This window comes from Heteronotia binoei, chromosome 4, assembly GCF_032191835.1.
Source record: "Heteronotia binoei isolate CCM8104 ecotype False Entrance Well chromosome 4, APGP_CSIRO_Hbin_v1, whole genome shotgun sequence".
NCBI lineage: Eukaryota > Metazoa > Chordata > Lepidosauria > Squamata > Gekkonidae > Heteronotia > Heteronotia binoei.
In genome coordinates, this window is record NC_083226.1 from 148,258,807 (window position 1) to 148,280,182 (window position 21,376).

The window sequence follows — 21,376 nt, forward strand, 5'->3', positions numbered from 1 at the left end:
ATCCGTAGATTGCGCGTTCTGTGGCAAGGAAGCTGGCATCTGGGTGAAATACCCAGAACCAGCATGCTTGAAGTGCTTGGCCAGCTCTCCCCACGTTTGGGGCAGGGCTGGAGAGCTGGCATCTGTAGATTGCTCATTCTGTGGCAGGGAAGCTGGCATCTGGGTGAGAGACCCAGAACCAGCATGCCTGTTGTGCTTGGCCAGCTCTCCCTGCGTTGTTTGGGGTAGGGCTGGAGAGCTGGCATCTGAATATTTTGGACCCATATATTTCTGAATCCGATTAATTCTGATTTTTTTTTTTTGCACACCCCTAGTCTCAAATAGTCTCCAAGCTTCCTGAAGGAATTTGAGCCTATTTACCTTTCCTTTCAGTTTCTTCTTCACAGTCACATTCATTGAGAACTCTTTCCTTCTAAAGTTAAATGTCATTGTGTTGTTCTTTTGGGGCAACAACTTATTAACATAAATGCTGAACTTGATAGCAGCATGGTCACTGTTCCCAACTGGTTCTATTATGTTTGCATATCTCACCAGGTCCTTAGCATTACTTAGGACCAAGTCCAGGTTTGCCTCTCTCCTAGTAGGTCCTGTGACCATCTGCTCCATGGCAGTCGCTGAGAGTATCTAGAAACCTAATCTCTTTCTCCTGACCTCAATACATATTGACACTATCAATATTTCCTTAATTCATTTGCTGTTTTAAAATCATCCTCTAGCCCAGGGGTGTCAAACATGTAGTTTGGGGGCTGAATCAGGCCCCTGAAGGGCTCCTATCAGGCCCCCGAGCAACTGGCTGTCATCTGCTTCCTTCTCCATAACAGCTTGCTTTGCCAGGCTTGCTCAATTATACCAGAGCAAAACCTCTATTTTCTCTATTGGCTGAGGCTCCCCCCTTGGGGGGGGGGAATAGCTTGCTTTGCCAGACTCTCTCAATTACACAGCAGAGCTACTGAGCCAAGCCTCTTTCTTCTATTGGCTGAGGCTCCTTCCCCCGGTTTCCTGAGGAAGGAAGGAAGTTTTTTAAATATATATATTTGTGTTTGTCTGTGTTCTTTATAAAATGTACGGTATATATCTGCTACCTAATCTTAAATAGGTACACACATGGCCTGGCCTGACAAGGTCTCATTTATGTCAAATCCAGCTCTCATAACAAATGAGTTCGACACCCCTGCTCTAGTCTTTCATCTGGTAAGTGCTAACAAACTCAAAATTTAAGCTTTCTTTTGGGCACACTATTTCTACCCACAGCATTTCTTAGCTTCTCAATCTTACTGGGCTATATACACTCTCTGACATACAGAACCATGCTACCTCCAATCCTTCCCTCCTGTTATAATTTATATTCAGGAATCACTGTATCATCATCCCACCAACTTTCTGAAATGCCCACAGAATCTATGTTCTCCTCTGACTCTAAACATTCCAGCTTCCCCATTTTACATGACACTTTTAGCATTTGCATATAAACAATTTCCCAGACGTATTAGGTCAGCAGCCTTCCTCCTGTGGCCTCTAGACCTTGTCAGGCAGTCAATATTATTTGTCACTGCCTCAGTGCTTGCTGGGGGGAAAGTGTAAATGACTGGGCCACCTTCAAGAGGGGTTTAGATAAAAATATGGAGCAGAGGTCCATCAGTGGCTATTAGCCACAGTGTGTGTGTGTGTTTGTGTGTGTGTATATAATTTTTTTTGGCCACTGTGTGACACAGAGTGTTGGACTGGATGGGCCACTGGCCTAGTGCCCTGGGTTCCTCACCCTGCTGCTGAACTCATATATCTCTTAAACTTGTTTATTCTCTTGTTCCAGATACTTTGTCACTGGAGCGGGGCCTGTTACCTCAGAGCTGGAACCTGCTCAAAGGAACCCTAAATAAATAACTTAGGCCAAAGCTCCACTCCTCACTTGACCTAGTTTTTTAAGCCCTAGTTTATTTAAACACTAACTGCAGTTTGTTTTGTTTTTCTGATACAAAAACCAGCCTAAATTTTAGTATTATCTGCGAACTCATTATCCCAACCCTCTGGTATTAATCTATAAAGGTAATAAAGTTTAAAAGTGATATTGGAGTGCAAGTTAGCACAGTGACCTGTTTAAATCCTTGTTCTTTGTTTGACCCTTTGTTTAAATCTTCCTGTACTGCAGGGTTGGCCAACGGTAGCTCTCCAGATGTTTTTTGCCTACAACTCCCATCAGCCACAGCCATTGGCCATGCTGGCTGGGGCTGATGGGAGTTGTAGGCAAAAAACATCTGGAGAGCTACCATTGGCCACCCCTGCTGTACTGCACTAAAACTAGCTAAGGACCCCTGAGCCTATTTAGAACTAAAATTAGCTGCACTTTAGTAGTTTGAGCAGGTACAACACTGATAAGCTACAAAATGTTGCTAAAGATAATTTTTTAATTATTTGCCCTCCTTACTATTTTAGCCCTTTTCACTTAGCCTATCTTGATAGAATTTTATATTAAACTTAGGTTATGTGAGTATATGTCATCTTCTCCTTGCACATATGCTAAACTTGCCTGTTTATTCCTTTGTTCCAGACACTTTGTCAGTGGAGCTGGGACACTTGTCACTGGAGTGGGGCCTGCTACCTTCCAGAATGGTTAAAAGACACATAAGCTTTCTCATAATGGAAGCTCCTTCCTTCATCCTGAATGTTAACCTTCTATTTAGCCAGTATTGTCACCTTTGCCACACTTTAAAAAATGTTTCAGGACCTGTAAGAGAAGATATTACATAGATATATCAAAACCAGGCTCTAAACAGCTAGTCTACACCTTGCAGGAATTTGCCACTGCTGCTATCCCCCAGACTCCTGCCCGGGCTTTTTGAAGCAGTAAACCTCTCCAACTGTGCTTTGAAAAGCTACATCAGTGAGAAAAATATTTCTGCCATACAACACAAGCAGCAGTAATTCAAGCAATACACATCCAAAGCTGCCTTTAGTACAAAACTTGTGGTGCAGTTCTGGGAACCCTAGGCAATGACATTTAAAGGACTGTGGTAAAAAATTGTTTAATTAAAGCTAGTGGGCATTGCATTGCAGGCAGATAAACTGAAGAAGCTTTTAAATACAATGTTTAGCACTCTACTTTCTGAACATTAATTTTGTATAAATGTAACTTTAGATGATTAAGAACTTAATTCTTTTAAAACAGGGCTCTCTTGGAGTGCAGAAATGCAGGTAAAGAGAATCCCCACATCTGCTCTCACTGCATTAGGGCTCCAGTACATCCATTTGTTATGCACTAAGACCCTTATGTACAGGACTTGAAGCACAATCCAGGGTAACAAGCCAGCAGAAACATTCAGGGAAAATAAACTTATCATTAGTTACCACCATTTTCCTTTCAACCGAATACCAGCTACAACAGACATTAATGATCGTCTGAAATGCAGGTCCATGCTTAAAGTCAAATAAATCAATAGCCAGTCAAGACAACATTTGCACAAAAAGGGAAAAAAAGCACACAAACATGCATTCCACTGATTATGGTCTCTTACCCACTATTACACTTGAGTACTCGTTTATTAGATAAGTGGTCCAAGTTTCTATTTTTAAAAAGTGTTACAGTGAATGGTTTTATGTCACCTTGTTAGGAATACAGCAGAGCTGAACTCCTTCCTGTGTGTTTAAGGTTCTGGTACGAGTAATAAATATTTTTCAATCAGAATGAAGTCTAAAATTATTTCAGATTCCATTTTTCAACCAACATTTCTCTTACTACCAGGTGTGCGATTTCCATGAGTTATTTATTTCCAGTCACGATGAGGTTTGAAATCAGGCCCTGTCAGAGGTGCCAACCCTTCATTCATTCAGTCATAAAAATGTGTATTAGAAAAAAAATTGAAAAATTGTGAGTCTAAAGGCACAAAGTCGCATAGCTGCTCTAACAGGAATTTGTAAACAGATAACTGGTTGAATTTAGAAATTCAATCCGAAGAGTATTTTAAAAAGGCATCTGAAGCAGGTTCTTTAAACTAACCAGCTTCTTTGAAGACCCAAAAGGTTTTGAGGTCTACAGAATATGCACTAAAATACCATATTTCAAAAAAGCAATAAGGCAGATAGTATAATCATTATGTCAAAAACATTACAATGGTAGTGTAGGCATTCGGAGTATGACTTAGTTACAATGTGTAGTACAGTCTCTGCTACATAGGCATAATTATTTTCTCTTAATGCAATTATTAGGTTCAGTTGCATCCACAACAGATTATAAAACCATCCTTGTACAGCAGCCTCAAGTAGGTGCCACCAGTTATTTGAGCGTATTATTTGTTGTCTCTGTTGCTTAACTCATCCGTATGCCAAGAAATATCCACTATTCAGAGTCCGGGAATTAAACTATATTGTAGCCATCCAGACATTAAACACTATCGTACTTGTGAAGAGCTTCTTCTAACTTTTGCGTCACTTTTTGGAAAAAAAGTATTTGCTGTTGTAAGAAATGCTGCATTTGTGACTTGAAGTCCCTGACTCGAATTTTGTGGAAATGGTGGATTTCTGCCAGGGTAGCAAAAGAAATAATGTTACAACGATCCTGAATGCCATCCGCCTTTTGGACCTCCATCTTCCCTTCTTCTACATGCCGCTTACTCTCCTTCACTTTGGTAAGGGCTCCTGCATAATGAACAAAGGAGACATAATGGAATTTAATTACTAGGGGGGAAAAAAGCTTCTGATTACTCCAGAGCCTTTCCACTAACAAGCCTATTGTCAGAATTCTAAAGAACATTAACATTATTCCCATACTATGTAAAACACAAAAACAATCACATGCATACAGAAAGAGATACCATTCTTCAGACATATTATCATTGGGGAGTGGCTGTGGCTCAAGGTGAGAGCACGCAGATTACATTTAGAAAGTTCCAGGTTCAATCCCTGGCATCTCCAGCTACAAAAGGATCAGGTAGGTGATATAAAGGGCTTCTACCTGAGACCATGGAAAATCACTGCCAGAGTAGGCAACACTTTGACAGACCTGTGATTTGACTCAGTGTAAGACTTCTTCAGGTGCATATACTATAACCAGTGTTTGCTCTGTAAGGGATATGGAAATGCTTACCACACCCAGGCTGCGGTCACACTCACCATTAAATCCATCCCTAACCCGTCGCTATTATACCCCGCAGCTTTTTTACAACGAATTTCCTGATCAGACATCCCTCCATCCTTCAGTTCTAAGCAGTGTTGGTCCCGTCGTTGGTTGATCAGAGGTCTCAACCGGACCTCATTTTTTGAGATGGCATTCCACACTCGCGCAAGCACAGTACCATGGGATATCGTGCTTGGCTTTTTTTTTAAAGGTGCCAGAAAAGGTGGGCGATCTGCCCCCCCCCCCATTTAAACATCCAGAAAGGAAGGGGAAGCCCAGGAGTTCTCTTTGTCATCTCTCCGCCTGGCAGGGAGACAGCAAAGGTGGGTCATCTTCCTCCCCCCCATTTAAACACCCCGCTGTGGTGTTTAAATTGTGGGGGGAACATGGCAACTCTCTTTGCTGTCTCTCCGCCTAGCGGGGAGACGGCAAAAGTGGGTCATCCTCCTCCCCTAGCAGGGAGACAGCAAAGGTGGCCGATCTGCCTCCCCCCCCCCCCCATTTAGGAAAGGTCCCCTGTGCAAGCACCAGTCATTTTCGATTCTGGGGTGATGCTGCTTTCACAAAGTTTTCACGGCAGACCTTTTACGGGGTGGTTTGCCATTGCCTTCCTCGGTCATTACACTTTCCCCCCCAGCAAGCTGGGTACATATTTTACCCACTTCGGAAGGTTGGAAGGCTGAGTCAACAATTGCTGGTGCAATGATATCATTTGGAGTGGGCTCTCTCAGGGAAGCGGATGTGCGCTTGTGATGAGTCGGCTACAATGGAGCGTTCAAACATAGAAAGTACGCGCGGGAGTCGTCGGAAGCATTCTTATTACAGATTTAATGTACTATCAAAAAAGTCCGCGTCTCAGTCGTGGCAGTTCGGGACATGAACAAGCCAACGACCACTGCCAGATGCTGATGTTTGGACAACCGCATAAAATCAGACATGCATCTGGCTTTCATCCATGCCCATCTCGTCAGTTTATGTGCGCCTGACCTCGGCCCCAGACAAGGTGTCTAAGTCCAGACTTAAAACTGATTATCAGTACATGCCAGTCAATGCTAGTCTGATTCCTCACCGGCGTTTGTTCTCCCTGTGCTGGCTCAAGCGATGGATTCCCCGCTAGTTGCTTTGTGGGCACCTCTTGCGTTGTGGCTCCTTCCCATTACTGTCACAATAACAACAGTATGCTGGTTTTTTGGAGTTCTGGTTGCTGCGACTGGAATGGAAAGGAGCCCCAAAACAAGAGGTGCCATGGAACAACTGGTGGAGAATCGATGGCTTGAGCTGATACAAGGGGAAGCGCAGGGACGGAGCAAATGCCAGTGAGGAATCAGTCCTATTTGAAATATACATACTTCAGATGGGCAGTATTATGTACTCTATTAGGACGATGACTAGAAATTGGAGCAGATGCCATTCTTTGAGACCTCAGGAGTACAGATATGTAATTGCTGAAATCATGCAAACAGAACTTCAAATCAACAGCAATGGCTGATCTGTTTTCATATTCAAAGTTAAACCAGGATCAGAAATTAAATTAACAGGAAAGAATTCAATATGTTTTGCTCACTTCATTACAATAATATTTTAAAAGTGTTACTTAAAGCTATGTGGCACACAAAACTTAGGCCAAAGTTCCACTCCCCACTGGACCACTGAAACATTACCACTGAAACATTCTCTAGCACCAGAAGCAGCAAACAAAGGAGCAATACATCCACACACTAGAATTCCCTGCTTGTATAAAGGATTTCTGTCCAACATCTCTAAATCAAAAGCTTCTAATCAACTGACAGCCAACTGTACAAATTATCTAGATTTAGAAGAGTTTCACTTTTACTAGTAACCAGAATCTTTTAAAGAAAAACACATTTGGCAATTCCCCTTATCTGCAGTTCTACTAGCCAATATGCCAGATAAAGTATGAAAAGATGAAGAGGCTGTTGCAGCTTAATATATACATTTTTCACATTCTGAGAGATAAAAAAGAAAACTTGGCCCAGGAATGGATATCCTGGGCAGGACAAGCATCCTCAGAACCCTTCAGCAAGTAGGCAGTTTCTGCAGAATACCATTAATTTGTATAGAGAATCAGAAATGCTAGAATCAGTGAGAGAAACTATAATTGCAGCTGTCCCTTGAATGGGCTGCTAATTCAAGCAGCTGCTATCGCCTCTGTTGTCAAGCCAGCCCTGTCTTTACTTTTATCTTTACAGTGTGATTACAGCAGGATTTCAAATCTGAGATACTAGTGAACCCGCCTACTTGATTTAAAAACAAGGATGCTGCTATAATTGAGTGACCTCAGTCATCTCTTGAGCCATTACAGCAAAGGGAGCCCACCTGGGAAACCCACACATGCCACAGTCAGCTCCTCAGAGAAGTGGTTTTCAAGATTTCTATTAAGACGCTCTATGTTTTTTTAAGGAGGGACAGACAATTCACAGTAGCAGTGGGTAAGCACTCAGGTGGTACTCATCTAGCATTTCCCTGGCTGTAGTGGACAAAGAAAGGCTATAATGGACAAAGCTGCCTTTCAAAAAAAGACTGCCCACTATTAATGATGTTCTCACTTCAAAACACTTTATAAGCTTCCAAGCAAGTTTAGGGTTCCTTAAACACAATTGGGAAGCCGTCATCTTGGAGGAAGAGTCACGCATGCAACAAATGAATGAATGGCCATTTCTGACAAAGAATGTCCTAAATGTACAGGTTGTATACAAATATTATATAGAGACATACACACAATGGAAGACATTTTTAGATGTTGCTTCTACATTTAGGTCATGGGATATCACGCCTTTCCTAGCTTCAAACTTCCACCTCCAACTTAAGGATCTCAGGCGACAAGTGCTGGGAACCAATGCCTGAAACCCTGGATAGCAGCTGCCAGTCACGGAAGACAATACTGAGGCAAAACGATGAACTCTTGTGCTTGTACTTTCTGCCACCAACTCTGAGTCATGTTGAATCACTGTAAACATGCAATGTCTTCAGTTATATTTTGTCCACACAGCCCTAACAACATTGAAGATGGTTTTTTTAAAACTTCTTATCGCCATTAGTGAGTCCACTGTACTTCTTTAAAATGGATGCAGACCAGAGCCTCAAGAACAGATTTTACACAAAAGAGCAGCTATCTGACTAAAGTTTGCTTTTATTAACTAAAATGAGTTTATGCTAAGCAACACGTGGACATTCTCAAACAATGATGAATCAAGCCTGGCCCTTTTTTATTTTGCTAATGTTGTGTAGTGGTTAGAGCAGGGTTGGCCAAACTTGCTTAAATTAAGAGCCACATAGAATAAACATCAGATGTTTGAGAGCTGTAAGACATGAACAAATATCACACACAGGTTTTTGTTAAAACTCTTATTTTCTTTGCACAGAAAAATCAAATACATATGTATGCCCTTTACAACATGACCATGATAGAAGAAGTCTTTTTTAAAAACAAAAGCTGGAAATAACAGTCCCCTTAAGACCAGCATAGGGAAAAGTTAGGGAACTTTTTTTTTTTGCACTAGTGCAGAGGTGGCCAACGGTAGCTCTCCAGATGTTTTTTACCTACAACTCCCATCAGCCCCAGCCAGCATGGAGATGGCTGGGGCTGATGGGAGTTGTAGGCAAAAACATCTGGAGAGCTGCCGTTGGCCACCGCTGCACTAGTGGAAGAAGGAAACACACATGTACTATATAAATCACTGATCACCATTTGGAGCTGGGAGGGAGGGTGAGTCAGATTCAAGGTTTTGGTTATGACCTTTAAGGCCTTGAGTTGTTTGGGATGGTATCTATGAGACCGCCTCCTCTACTATATCCCTGGATGAGAATTACGCTCCACTCGTCAAAATCTGCTGGTGATCCCTGGTCCTAAAGAGACTGTCCTCAATGAGGGCCAGGATCTTTTCAGTCCTAGTTCCAACCTGGCAAAACGCTCTACTGTAAGATACTAGGGCTGTGTGATCTTCTACAATTTTGCAGGGTCTGTAAAGCAGAGGTGTTCTACCACGCTTTTGCTTGAGGACAGCAATGGTTGCTGGGCTGGCGTCCCCCTCCTCTCCCCCTTAAGGGAGGCCCCATGCTCCCAAAGTAGTATCCAGAAAGCAGGATTGGTAGCACTTTACAACAGACGTCATCGGAGTTTCTACTTTGTTTTATTGACTACTGTATTTTATTGTTGTACATCTCCTGAGCCCTGCATTAGCTGATTCATCAAATCAAATTCATCATCATCATCATGCATGTCTCTTTGCTTTGACACCAAGGTTAGTAAATACAGCTGTGAAACTAAGGATGAATCCTGCGTTGCCTTCTTTAATTCTGTCCTTCCTTCCATTGGCTCTTGCACTCTCTTTCCCTGCTCTAGATCTCTGGGTGAACTCTGTGGTGGTGGAATAGAGCTTGCAAGTCTGCCTATTTCCCCTTCCTTCCATTCTTTACATATGACAGAAATAGTTGCCTACCCATGGGTCAGTGCTCAGAGTCTGACTGAGGTCCTGATGCTAAGCATGCTTACTTGAGCGTAAGCTTGCATTAAGTTCCTCTTCAGCCTCTGGGAGCCACATATGTGTGAAAGAGCTGCATATGGCTCCAGTCACACTTTGGCCACCCCTGGGTTAGAGCATCAGACTAGGATCTGGTAAACCCAGGTTCAAATCCCCACACTGCCGCAGAAGCTTGCTGAGTGACCTTGGGTTGTCTGGTCTCTCTCAGCTGAATCTATCTCACAGTGATAGTATGAAATGAGTATGAAATGGAAGAGGAGAGAACACTGTAAGCTGCTTTAAATCCTTGGTGTGGGAAGGGGAGAATACTAAAAAAATAAACAGCTAGTTAGATAATTTTCTCCTCTAATCCCTATATGGCAGGGGTGGCCAATGGTAGCTCTTCAGATGTTTTTTGCCTACAACTCCCATCAGCCCCAGCCAGCATGGCCAATGGCTGCGGCTGATGGGAGTTGTAAGCAAAAAACATCTGGAGAGCTACTGTTGGCCACCCCTGCTATATGGTGAAATAGGAAATCTTCAGATATGACACACTATGAAAACACAGTCTTGCCTACATTATGGAACATAGCATTAAACTGACAATGCTCTATTTCCAGTAGTATTAGTGCCATGTCAACTTTCATCTGTAAGCCCTATTGTAATAAGATTGTGATGCACTCTGTTATATTCAGGATTGAATATAAAATAAATAAATAAATAAATGAAGCATGCACATGTGATTTGCACTAAACAAAAAATGTGTCTCATTCTCAATTCCTTTGACCTTCTAGAACACACTCTTTAAAGTTATAATCAGTACATATGTAAGTACCTAAAAATAAGTATTTACTTCTGATGGAAATAGGAACACCTAATTCTTAAAAATTTTCACTTTTGCTGGAAAGAATAATTACATGAGGGAGAGTCTCAACAGCACAATTTTTTTCAGTAGACTGGAGTAAATTACAACAAGCCTACTGGCTACTGGATGTTATCCATATTGCAATGTTATACAGAAAACCATAAAACGATAGATCAAAAATGATAAAATTGACCCCTTTTCTTCCTGAAACTTCACATATCTAAAAGGAACATTTATGGCTATAGAATAAAAAGCTTACATAATCAGCAGTACCATTCTAAGGAAAAACCATGCACTTTTCATAATAATGGAAGACTTTTATCACTGCTAGAATCAGTGCTGTGGAGCCAAATGTTTTATTTACTCAGTATTAAAGGAGTCAGGATCAAACACCAATTAACTCAAAGATATCACTTCCAGGTTGCCTTTGTGTTAAGAAAAGGATAGCATACACTTGTTTATTTCTTGTTTAAATGACAGGATTGAATTTGACCCTCGCAAAAAGTCATACGCAGCAGTATCATGTCAACTCTGGAATGTTCTGGTGCTTCTGTTGCATATCAGAGTCCTGCTAGCCAGCGGAAGCATTAATATGAGCACTTTAGTGCAGTTTACTGCAGCTATGCTATCTCAACTTACAGTACAAAACATTATGATACTGGTTTTGTGCCAAGATGTCTGAAGTCCAGAAAGTGGTCTTGTAATAATAAAGCTGCAGCATCATGTTAGCGTTTTTTTCCTAAGGAATGGGAATCACCTGTTTGTTTAAGCAGGAAACCACAAGTTTCTATTAAAATTTTGTGGGCATTTTTGTGTATATTGGTATAAAGGTGAAAAGGAAGTAAGAAGTTCAGGAGTAGCTGTCAAGTGCAATCTGCTATGAACATTCTTCTTTCCCCTTAAAACACAAATAAACTTCTATTTGGCAAGTCAGAAAGATGTAAAACGATCCTTGCCGACAATTGCCTTCAACATGGAACACACAAATTCATCTTCTACAAGTTGTGTGGGGATTATTTTAACTTCTGGAAACAAAACACCATCCCAAAGTATATTCTTAATGCATGCAACTTTTCACAAGTAAAACAGTCTAGAATCTCAGAAGACTTACAGTTACTATCCTGAAAAAAAGGTTAAGTGAAGTGTACACATGCCCTTTTTTTTCAACATTACTTTTTTAGGGGCATTTCCCCTCAAAACATGAAACTTCTGGCTTTCTTTTGGAATGCTTTAACCACTCAAATTCATAAACTGCTCTAGAATTGTCATGGAATTAGGGCTGGATTGAGCCTCAGCCCTCTGCTAAATCTGTGCTATTTCAATTTCTATAGTGATTAACCTCTACAGTTGAATCTTTGGTTCTGTTTCCCAGGAGGCTTTAGGACACTTCTGGTGATGTGAGCTTCCTTGTACAGATAATGCTAATCATGATTTTTGCCTTACATGACTTCTGCTTTTTGGAATGTTTATATACTATCAAATTTTAAATAGATAGGGTATCTGAAACTAGCTTCCTTGAATCTGAGTCACCCTAGCTTTCTCTGACTTTCCTTGACTTTTCTGAACCCCTGAGATAGAGAGAAAAGGCTGAGCTTTGTTGTGTACACCATATATATGCCAGATGCTTAGCAACAGACTTGACTGACAATTACATTAGTTCCTATGGATCGCAAAGGTACTTAATGTCTGAATTTAATCTTGTTGGTTGTTGCATGTCAACCACCCGGAGTTACGGGTCTTGGCAGGCAACAAAGGATATATATCCTTTATAAAATTACAGTGCACTCTAACTTGGCATTTAATTAATTTGATTAACTTTGTGTGCAACATACTAGATTATTATATGTTTTAATGAATTTACATTGGTATTGAAGTTAAATAAGACAGTTTTTTTTTTAAAGAACAACTGTCTCTCTTTCTTGATGCAACCAGGAAGCCAGCTTCTCACCATCCCAAAATGAACACAGTGGGGATGGGAGTGCAATGTGCATGAAAAGGTTCCCGCACCCCTCAATTCCCCAACAAGAACAAAACCCTAAAGAGACCCTGACACTTTTGAGCTTTGCAGTATTTCCCATCACTATTATGCACATACCAAGATACTATTTAAATTGCTTGCCCCAAATTTCTGCTTTTTTTAAATCAGAGAGACTGTAAAGCTCAGTTTGAGGACTCTATGAAGACCAGTTAGGAAGGCAAACTCTGTGGAAAGCATCTACTCATGCACAGAAAGTGTATGTGCCTACAGTTATGGATATGTCACCAATCTTAGTCTTCAACGATCTTTAAATAAGATGTCACATTTTACTTATTCAAATTATCCACCACAGATATTCTTGAAAGATTTCCTCCCCACTTAATTCATTTATATCCCACCTTTCTCGCCAGTGGGGACCCAAACACAAATATTTTTCCTCTCTTCCATTGTATCTTCAGAACACTATCAGATTGTTCTATAAAATTTGTACAGAAGACACTCAAGTCAAAAGCTTTACATTTGTTTACTTTTCATTTTTACTAAATTGCATACCAATTTACAGTTTGCATTCATGTTCTGACATCTGTTTCAGTTTTAAATGGAATTAGTTAAGAAGAATTTACTTGAGTTTTTAAAAAGGAAATGCCCTAGTTCCTTTCTTTCTTTTGGCAACTGAGGGAACTCATTTATCTGATGAGGTTTCTTCCCCAATTTTGCAATTATGTTACATATCCTTAGTACATTTACTTACAATGTACTATACCACCAAGAAAAACCCAGGTACAAACTTTTGGTGAGCCACTGCTGTACCTCCACTGGTACAAAGAATAGATCCAGACCTCAGAGTCAAATTCAAAATGTGCTTCTCTGCTCACAGACTGTTTTCTTGCATTAGATGAAGTTATAATTCAGTGAGTAGAAAGCCATCATTGGGTGGAAAGGCATCCATGGGTCTAACCAGATATATGTGTGAAAAGATAATTATTACCTCCAACATTCTACCTCTAAATATTTTTTTCCTTTTGCCCACCCCCGCAAACATCAGGCTGGCCAACTAATGAAGGCATTCAGGATCTGACACAACAGTAATAAATATGAGTGAGATTATGAACATATGAAGCTGCCTTATACTGAATCAGACCCTGGGTCCATCAAAGTCAGTATTGTCTTCTCAGACTGGCAGCGGCTCTCCAGGGTCTCAAGCTGAGGTTTTTCACACCTATTTGCCTGGACCCTTTTTTGGAGATGCCGGGGATTGAACCTGGGACCTTCTGCTTCCCAAGCAGATGCTCTACCACTGAGCCACCGTCCCTCCTCCACAAACTTCATTTATACCACAACCTGACATGATACATGCTCAACACAGTAATGAATTGCCAATAATGGCAGATCCATCAAAGAACTGCGCAGACTACCCAAGATGGATGACTTGAAATGCTGCAAAAATAAATCTGGAATAAAATCTGGAGAATTATATTCTAATATGTTAAGAATAGATACTCTCTTGTGTCAACGTCGAAAGAATGATTGCTTCAGCTCTCTTACCAAACACAAAACCACCCTGAGTCCGCTTGCGGAGAGGGCGGGATATAAATTGAAAGTAATAAATAAATAATAAATAAAATAAATAGACTACCTCTCTTTCACAAAAAGTTTGTGCGGAAGGGTCTACAAATTTTGGCTCAATTTGTAACCCAATGGCAATGTGTGGTTGACACTCACCAGTGCCCTACCCAAAGATTATTGTATCTGTTAGGGAATCTGATGAGAAGGATAAGAGATTATCACATTGTGATAGGCTCTGAAACAGGCAGGAGCAGTGCAAGTATCCAGTGCTGCTTCTGACAGCTGCACAGTTTGATGTGATATGTGAAACTCCTTTTTCCACTGGAGGTGCAGAGAGGGGCTTCTCATGGAACACTGAAGAAAGGAGGGATATTAACCCCTAATGACTGGATTGTTGAAAGTACACCTATTAAAACCATAGAAGATTTCACTGATAGGATTCCTCCCCCCACCAAAAAAAAAAAAGGATTTCCATGTATACTGTGCCTCACTTTTTCCAAGTTGGAAAGGGGCAATGCTTCCTTAGTTCAAGGGCAAACTCTATGCTAGGTTGGAGAGCTATGATCAGATCTACCAATATTTAGTTTATTTTCTTTACCTACACCCTGCATTTATCTCCAATGGGGACCCGAAACAGCTTACAGCATTATTAGGGTTTGTAGAATCTTTCGGGATCAAGTGCCGTGTTCTACTGGAGAAAGTTTTCCTACCAGACGTTTCGTTCCCAGCTGCGGAGAACATCCTCAGGCTCCGGCATCCAGCAGGCTCCGGCTGCAACGCCACTGAGGATGTTCTCCGCAGCTGAGAACGAAACGTCTGGTAGGAAAACTTTCTCCAGTAGAACACGGCACTTGATCCTGAAAGATTCTACAAACCCTAATGATGTTACCAGCTGTGAAAACCTGAAATCTTTGATAGCTTACAGCATTCTTTATTTTATCCTCACAACAACCTGTGAGATATGTTAGAAGAATGTGTGACTGGCCCAAGGTCACCACGCAAGTTTCCATGGCACAAGGAGATTAAAACCTGGGTCTCTCCTGATCCTAGTCTGACACTGCAACCATTACACTACCCAGGCTCTGAATATACAGACAGACAGATTTGGGATTTGGATTATGGCTATGGTGATAAAGTTTTCAAAAAAGTTCTTTTTACCCATGCTGTTAATGAAAAAGTTGAACCCTCTGCCTTGGCAGCACTTCGTCCAGGTAGGAGAATAACGTAGGATGCCTGTCATTGCCTGTATCCTGGGCAGGGGGTGGTTTCACTTGGTAAAACAGTGCAGGGCAAAGAGTGCTGCGGCTGCTTTTTACTGTTCAAACAACTGCTGGACCTAGGTTCAAAATCTGAAGGCCATGACATTCTCAACTTCTCCCTCCCATGGCAACCCAAAATAAGTATCACAAACTTTGGGGTGTAGGGGGTTCCTAGGGACAGAATTTCAAGGAGCATTTCAGACTGCCATGGGAGGGGGGAATAGTGCTCTGTGGGTGGAAATCCTTGTGCTTGTGGAAACACTTGCCTGGATCCAAGCCTATGCTGAGAGACAGTAATCACAGATCTCAGAAGTAACATCTAATTTGGATCTACGATATATTACAGTATTGAGCATGGAGATAATAGGCTATTAAGAAAGAAGATGTTAATCACTGCATGGTATGGAGAAATGGATATAGGAGAAACTGTTCTCACAGATTCTCCACTGTGCACCTGGGTCTGTCTTGGTGGTTGGCACTGCACATCTGAGCCAGACATTTCCCAGCAACAGGAAAGAAGGGAAAACTGAAAACAAGGGGGCAGATAAAGGTACGTCGACTGGTGGGTGGGAAGGAAGGAAGCAAGAAAAGGGGGAAGACTACAGGGGGTGCCAAGGAAGGGAAAGAAGAAATAGAAGGGGAGGGGTAGGGTAGGGTGGGAAATGAGATGCTCCTGGTAAATCCTTGTGGGCTCTATGCTCGTTTTTCTTTTTCTATTTTTTAAAAATGTAACCAGCAGCTTGAAGAATGAAACACTACAATTGCCATACGCCATTTTCAACATACATGTGACTACCTTTAGCGCTCACTTCAGCTGACATTTAAATGTGCACAAGTACAAATGTATATAAAAACTGCAGAGTGAGTGTACTCTGTGTATGGTGAGTAGAGCTAAAACAAACTAGAAAGAGCTCCCAGGTGTCATGGTGAAATCTCAGAGGCAATGGCAGAGGCAATTGTGATGAATAGGAAAATCTCAGAGGCAATTGTGAATAGCAAGCAAACCGGTATGTCTGTTGTCTTCCCTAATTTTTTGAGAGAATTTACTTCAAGAGGATGATGGGAACTGTTATTTACAATGAATACTAGGTACCAAAGTGAAATCCAAAAACAAACAAGATGGTACCAAAAATACTTTGTCAAATTTCAGAAGTTAGTGAACATCCTGCGGGAGGGGATCTTATTCTTTAAAATTACAATATACCAAGTCCGGGGACTGGCAAATCTTTTTAAATACTTTTGTTCTGTTAAGCCTAAGCTAAATAATATTTATAAACCTTTCTCAAGAGACTGAATGATTCTGCCTGCCATCTTTAGAGACACTTTCCTGGGTGTAAGCCTCACAGAGTAACATGGGGCTTACTCCTGAGTAGACTTCTCCCTCTGTAACCTACACAGCCTATATATTCTGTTCCAGCTGCAGGCATTTTCCAGCATCTTATCTAAATAAAGGGGGGAGGGGGAAGAGAAGTATATGCCTAGCATAATTGTGGGTTTAGCAGCAGACCTCATCTTTACTATACTACCGCACTATGGTGACCTGCCATAGCTATAGACACTTGGGATCTGTCACACTCCCTTATGCTCTGCCAATCTGAAATGCATGTGCTGAGCAATAGATTCTGACTTATTCCATGTAACATACTGCAGTGCATAACAATAATTCCTTCTTCCTAGGTTTGCTGTAGCCCAGTAAACCATGCAGGCTGCAATGAGATTATGGTAGAGCTAGAGCATCCTTTCTGTTTGTCATGTCACCTTAGTCATAAAATTATCATTCTTCTGTTATTATTGCTTGAAGAAAAACTCAAGGCTATCATTATGCTGTTCAACATATCACTTTTTTTAGGTTCTTCCAGGATTCAAGGATTGCCTGGGAAGACCAGAGGCTTATGCAAGATTACTGTGCACACTGGCAATGTCTGTGCATACAAGTGTTCACTATCAAGTCTGAATGGATACCTGAAATCATGTCTCCATCTCAAATACTTTATTCACTTCAGAACACTACAATGAGAAACAGTGGCTCATGCACTGATCTTTAAAGCAGGTCTTTCTAGGAGCCAGACCTATTTTTCAGCCTTCAGTTATGACCAAATTTTCTAATTACTGATACCACAAAACCTAGTCCTAGCCTCTCCAAAGTCGTCACAACTTCTTATTCTTAAAGTATTATGGCAGAAGTGTCGCACTATATAAATATAGTGATAACCCTAGCTATCACCCCCACAAAAAGCTAACCTCTAAGCACAGTTTCTTCTCAATTTCTTGTAACTCCATCATTCCTTTCAATATCTCCATTTAATTGAATACTGGAGCCAATACACAAAGCAATAAGAAAACATATAAACAAGAGTAATAAGAGTTTGCACTTATATGAGCTTTGGGTTGGATCCAGCCGTCATTTTTGCTCGATCTTGGCCAGTCACCTTCCTGAGCATGGCTATCCGTGCAGCTTCCATGTTCCCAAACATAGAAAAACCAGTTGCTCCCTATACTTCCACTGAGAATTGCTGAGAAATGCTTCAGTAAAGTAACAGATGAATATAAAAAGTGCCACAATGAGGTTTCTAAGCACTGTGGCAGCCTGGGATCTATCTGTTCAACCCTGTTTTAGAAACCTTTATTTTCTAGAGTATTTCTGAAGTATGGCACATTCTACAGGTCTCTGAAACCACTGCAACTATAAATCCTTAATCAGCCACTGTATAAAGGCACAAATAAAACACACAATGATGATTTCTTGAAGATCTAAGCTAAGCCTGAACAAATTGTTATGATCCAAGCCAAATGCAGGCCACCAAGTATATGTGGTGGTCCGTCAAGGACAGACCTCCATAATTTTGTTATTGGAATAGAATTGCAAAAGCAGGGGACTGTCAAGCATCTGACAGGTCATAATATATGGATCATAATATATGGTCATAATCAGGGTTTTTATAACAGGAACTCATTTGCATATTAGGCCACATACCCCTGATATAGCCAATCCTCCTGGAGCTTACAGTAGGCCCTATACTATAGGGCCTACTGTAAGCTCCAGGAGGATTGGCTACATCAGGGATGTGTGGCCTAATATGCAAAGGAGTTCCTGCTACAAAAAAAGCCCTGGTCATAAAATATATGCTGTGCCTGGTTTGGTGGATCTCAAATTCAATCTGTGCAGGCCTGATGTAGGACATTTTATCTTGAGATAATATTAGGGAGATATTGTACAGTGGGCTCATCTCCAGGCTGATGTATTAATATGTATTAATATGTGAAAGTAATACTTGAGAGGTGGTCAAAAGTGTTTTGATATTGCCTGAACCACTAGGACTTTAAAGAAACATGGTACTTGCCAACATGAATCTGTGGTACGCATCAAATTCTCCAGAAATGTTTTGACTTACAAGCCATATGTCCTCTACCCTGCCTGTCACTGTGTTTGAGTTATTAAAACAAAGGTTTGGTGCCTTGGTAAAAAAAAAACACCAGCTCTTAAACATAATGCAATTAAAAGTATATTCTTTACAATGAGGGCTATTCTGATCTTTGCCCTTTGAACTGGCCACCAGGATAGCAAATACAGATGCAAATAGGTAGTACTTATACAAGCATATCTGTATAAGTGAAATCAAACCTTTGATCACAAAATTCTTAACTACAACACATTAGAGTCCTTTCCATGTAGTTTTCCCACTCAAAAATTCTAACAGTGCTATCCTAAGCATAATTACATCATTCTAGGTCCACTGAAATCAATGGGAAGGGTGCAACTGTACACTGGCCTAAATACTTCACAGAGAAACATTAGATCAGTGACAAAGAAACAGGCAGAGTGAATGCCTTTAGAGATAAAGGCCTGGAAATATCAACTACAAGGGATTTATATTGTTTATCAGAAAAGCCCAGGAACTGCAAATGTGAGCACAATTTGAGAATGCAACCCTTGACATCTACATAGAGCAAAGAATTAGTAATTTGGGACAATAAAATGCAGTATAGTTTACAGACACAGATACTTGTAATTATTCAAGCAAGCCCTTAAGTTCTAAAACTAGCTTTTAACATGCACCAAACATTTTGTGATTCATTTTCCTTTAACAGAACTCTGGCAATATGAGTTAGCATCACCCAGCTTCCAAGGCACAGATCAATTCACAGGTATATCTGGTCAAACAGAGAAGATCTCTGTATGGCAAACAATTTTAAGATGCTGCTAAGTATGTATGCAGTATTTTCATGGAAGCTTGTTTTAGCAACTCAACAGCAACCTGGCAGAATAGGAAGTCTCACCAGGGAGAGAGCCGAATGGGAGAAGCCAGAGTAAAATTCAGTTTATGTACTTTTTCAGAATATACCATTTTACCAAAAGCCTTCAAAGAAAAACTCAAGACCAAATAGCACTGATTGTATACAGCAGATTTAAAATTCATTTTTAAAAGTTAGAACTACAGTCACATTACCTTTTTGGACATGAATGATGTCTGGGAAATTAGCCAGATGTCCCTGATACAGTGCTAACAAATCCATCACAGGATCCAGGTCCTGCCTGGGTTGGTCTGCAAAGAGTTCACCAATAGCATCATAAGCTTCTCCAGTGAAGGCAATGGCTTGATTGAGGCCAACTGAAAAAACTTGCTGGTCCATCTCAAAGGCTTGGCTGAGCCCCTTGAAGGAATGTCCCACTTTCTGGTACTCCTTCTTGAAGCCAGTGACCTGTTTGCGAGCAAACTCATTCACCGTCTGATTGAGCTGAATGGTGCTCTCATCCATCTTCTTAGTGAAACTCTTGAAGCCATCTACCTGGCTCTCTACCTCCTGCAGGTCCAGAGAAGCAGGATGGCCAGCGGGGACACTAATGGTCAGGAAGAAGTTGGCACCCACCATCTCGTCCTTCTCCGCTTTACGTTTGCCCTGCTTCCAGGCCTTCTCATCCGTGCTGGGGCAGGTGAGGAAGTGTTGGAAAGCATCACACTGGGCCAACACCGGATGGCTACACATATGGTCCATCCACCAGGCCAGGCCCTTCCGCCGCTTGGAGATGAAGTCCTCCTCGAAGCGTCCGGTGGCCTGCTTCTCAGGCAAGTGGGGCACCGAGATGACAGGGAACTTCTCCACCAGGCGCCCGTAGAGCCAGTCAAAGTGCTTGTAGCGCCGGTGCACCTGCTGCCCAGTGTGGCTGGGCACCAACTTGTAGGCGATGTAGCTCTTCATGCCCTTGAATTTGGTCTGCTTGGTGGGGTCTTCGATGGAGCACTGGAAAGGGTAGGGGTTCTCCTGCCACTCGGGCCCGTGGGGGCCCAGCACCACGCACAGCTTGTCGCCGTCCTTCACGAAGCCCGACGCCTCGCCCAGCACGAAGGCCTCGCCTCCTGACTTGACGAAGGTGGAGAAGCGGTTCAGGTTGCGGCTCACGGTGGCCGAGCTCTTGGCCCCGCCGCCGCCGCCCCCCGCCGGGTGATGCAGGTGGGAGCCCGGCTGGCTCCCGCGGGAGCTCAGCGACAGATCCGAGCGGGTGGAAAGGCGGTACCTGCCCGAGGCGGGCCCCCCGCCGCCCCCCATGCCGGCGTTCTCGTAGTCCGGGTAGGAGCCGCCCAGGACGCCCGGCTCGTCGGCCACGGTGGAGCTGTCGTCCCAGTCATCGTCCCAGTCGTCGTCGCTGCCCTGGCTGGGCTGAAAGGGCGAGCCGCCGTAAGGGAAGGGGTAGCCTGAAGCCACCGGCAGCTGGAACGGCTCGGCGGCCGGCGGAGGGAGCTGTTGCTGCGGGTGCTGAGCCGGCGGCGGCGGCGGGTGGAAGGTGGATGCCGGCGCCGCCGCGGGCTCGAAGCCGCCGGGGGGGAGGTTAGCGTAGCGGGCCGGGGTGGGCACGGGCAGCGGGAGCTGCGGCTCGGCGGCCGGGGCGCGGATGACCTGCACGTAGGAGGCCGGGAAGAGGCCGCGGTCGCCTCGGCTGTTGACTCCCTCGAGCCAGCCCTCGATTTCCTGGTCGCTGCACAGGCTCAGCACCTCGTGCTCCCGCAGGGAGATCTCGCCCGGGTTCTCCGACTTGAAGTCGTACAGCGCCCGGGCCCGCAGCAGCGCCATGGCCCCGCCGCCGCCCAAGCAGGGGATGGGGAAGGGATGGGGATGGGGAGA

The 21,376-nt window shown here is 42.6% G+C and overlaps 1 protein-coding gene across 1 annotated transcript; it reads right to left on the bottom strand.

Moving 5' to 3' along the window:
* Positions 1-3,004: 3,004 nt before the first annotated feature.
* On the bottom strand, positions 3,005-21,369 carry SNX18 (sorting nexin 18). The gene is made up of 2 exons (XM_060235991.1): positions 19,705-21,369; positions 3,005-4,629 (listed from the first exon to the last, which is right to left on the bottom strand). The coding sequence occupies exons 1-2, from the start codon at positions 21,323-21,325 to the stop codon at positions 4,376-4,378; spliced, it is 1,875 nt and encodes a 624-aa protein (XP_060091974.1). The 5' UTR covers positions 21,326-21,369; the 3' UTR covers positions 3,005-4,375.
* Between the last annotated feature and the right edge of the window lie 7 nt (positions 21,370-21,376).

Bases quoted from the DNA above. Each gene is read 5' to 3' on its own strand.
- SNX18 (XM_060235991.1), bottom strand. From the start codon at position 21,325: ATGGCGCTGCTGCGGGCCCGGGCGCTGTACGACTTCAAGTCGGAGAAC. The intron at 4,630-19,704 runs GTAATGTGACTG...TTCATTATGCAG, and splicing joins CATCATTCATGTCCAAAAAG to GAGCCCTTACCAAAGTGAAG.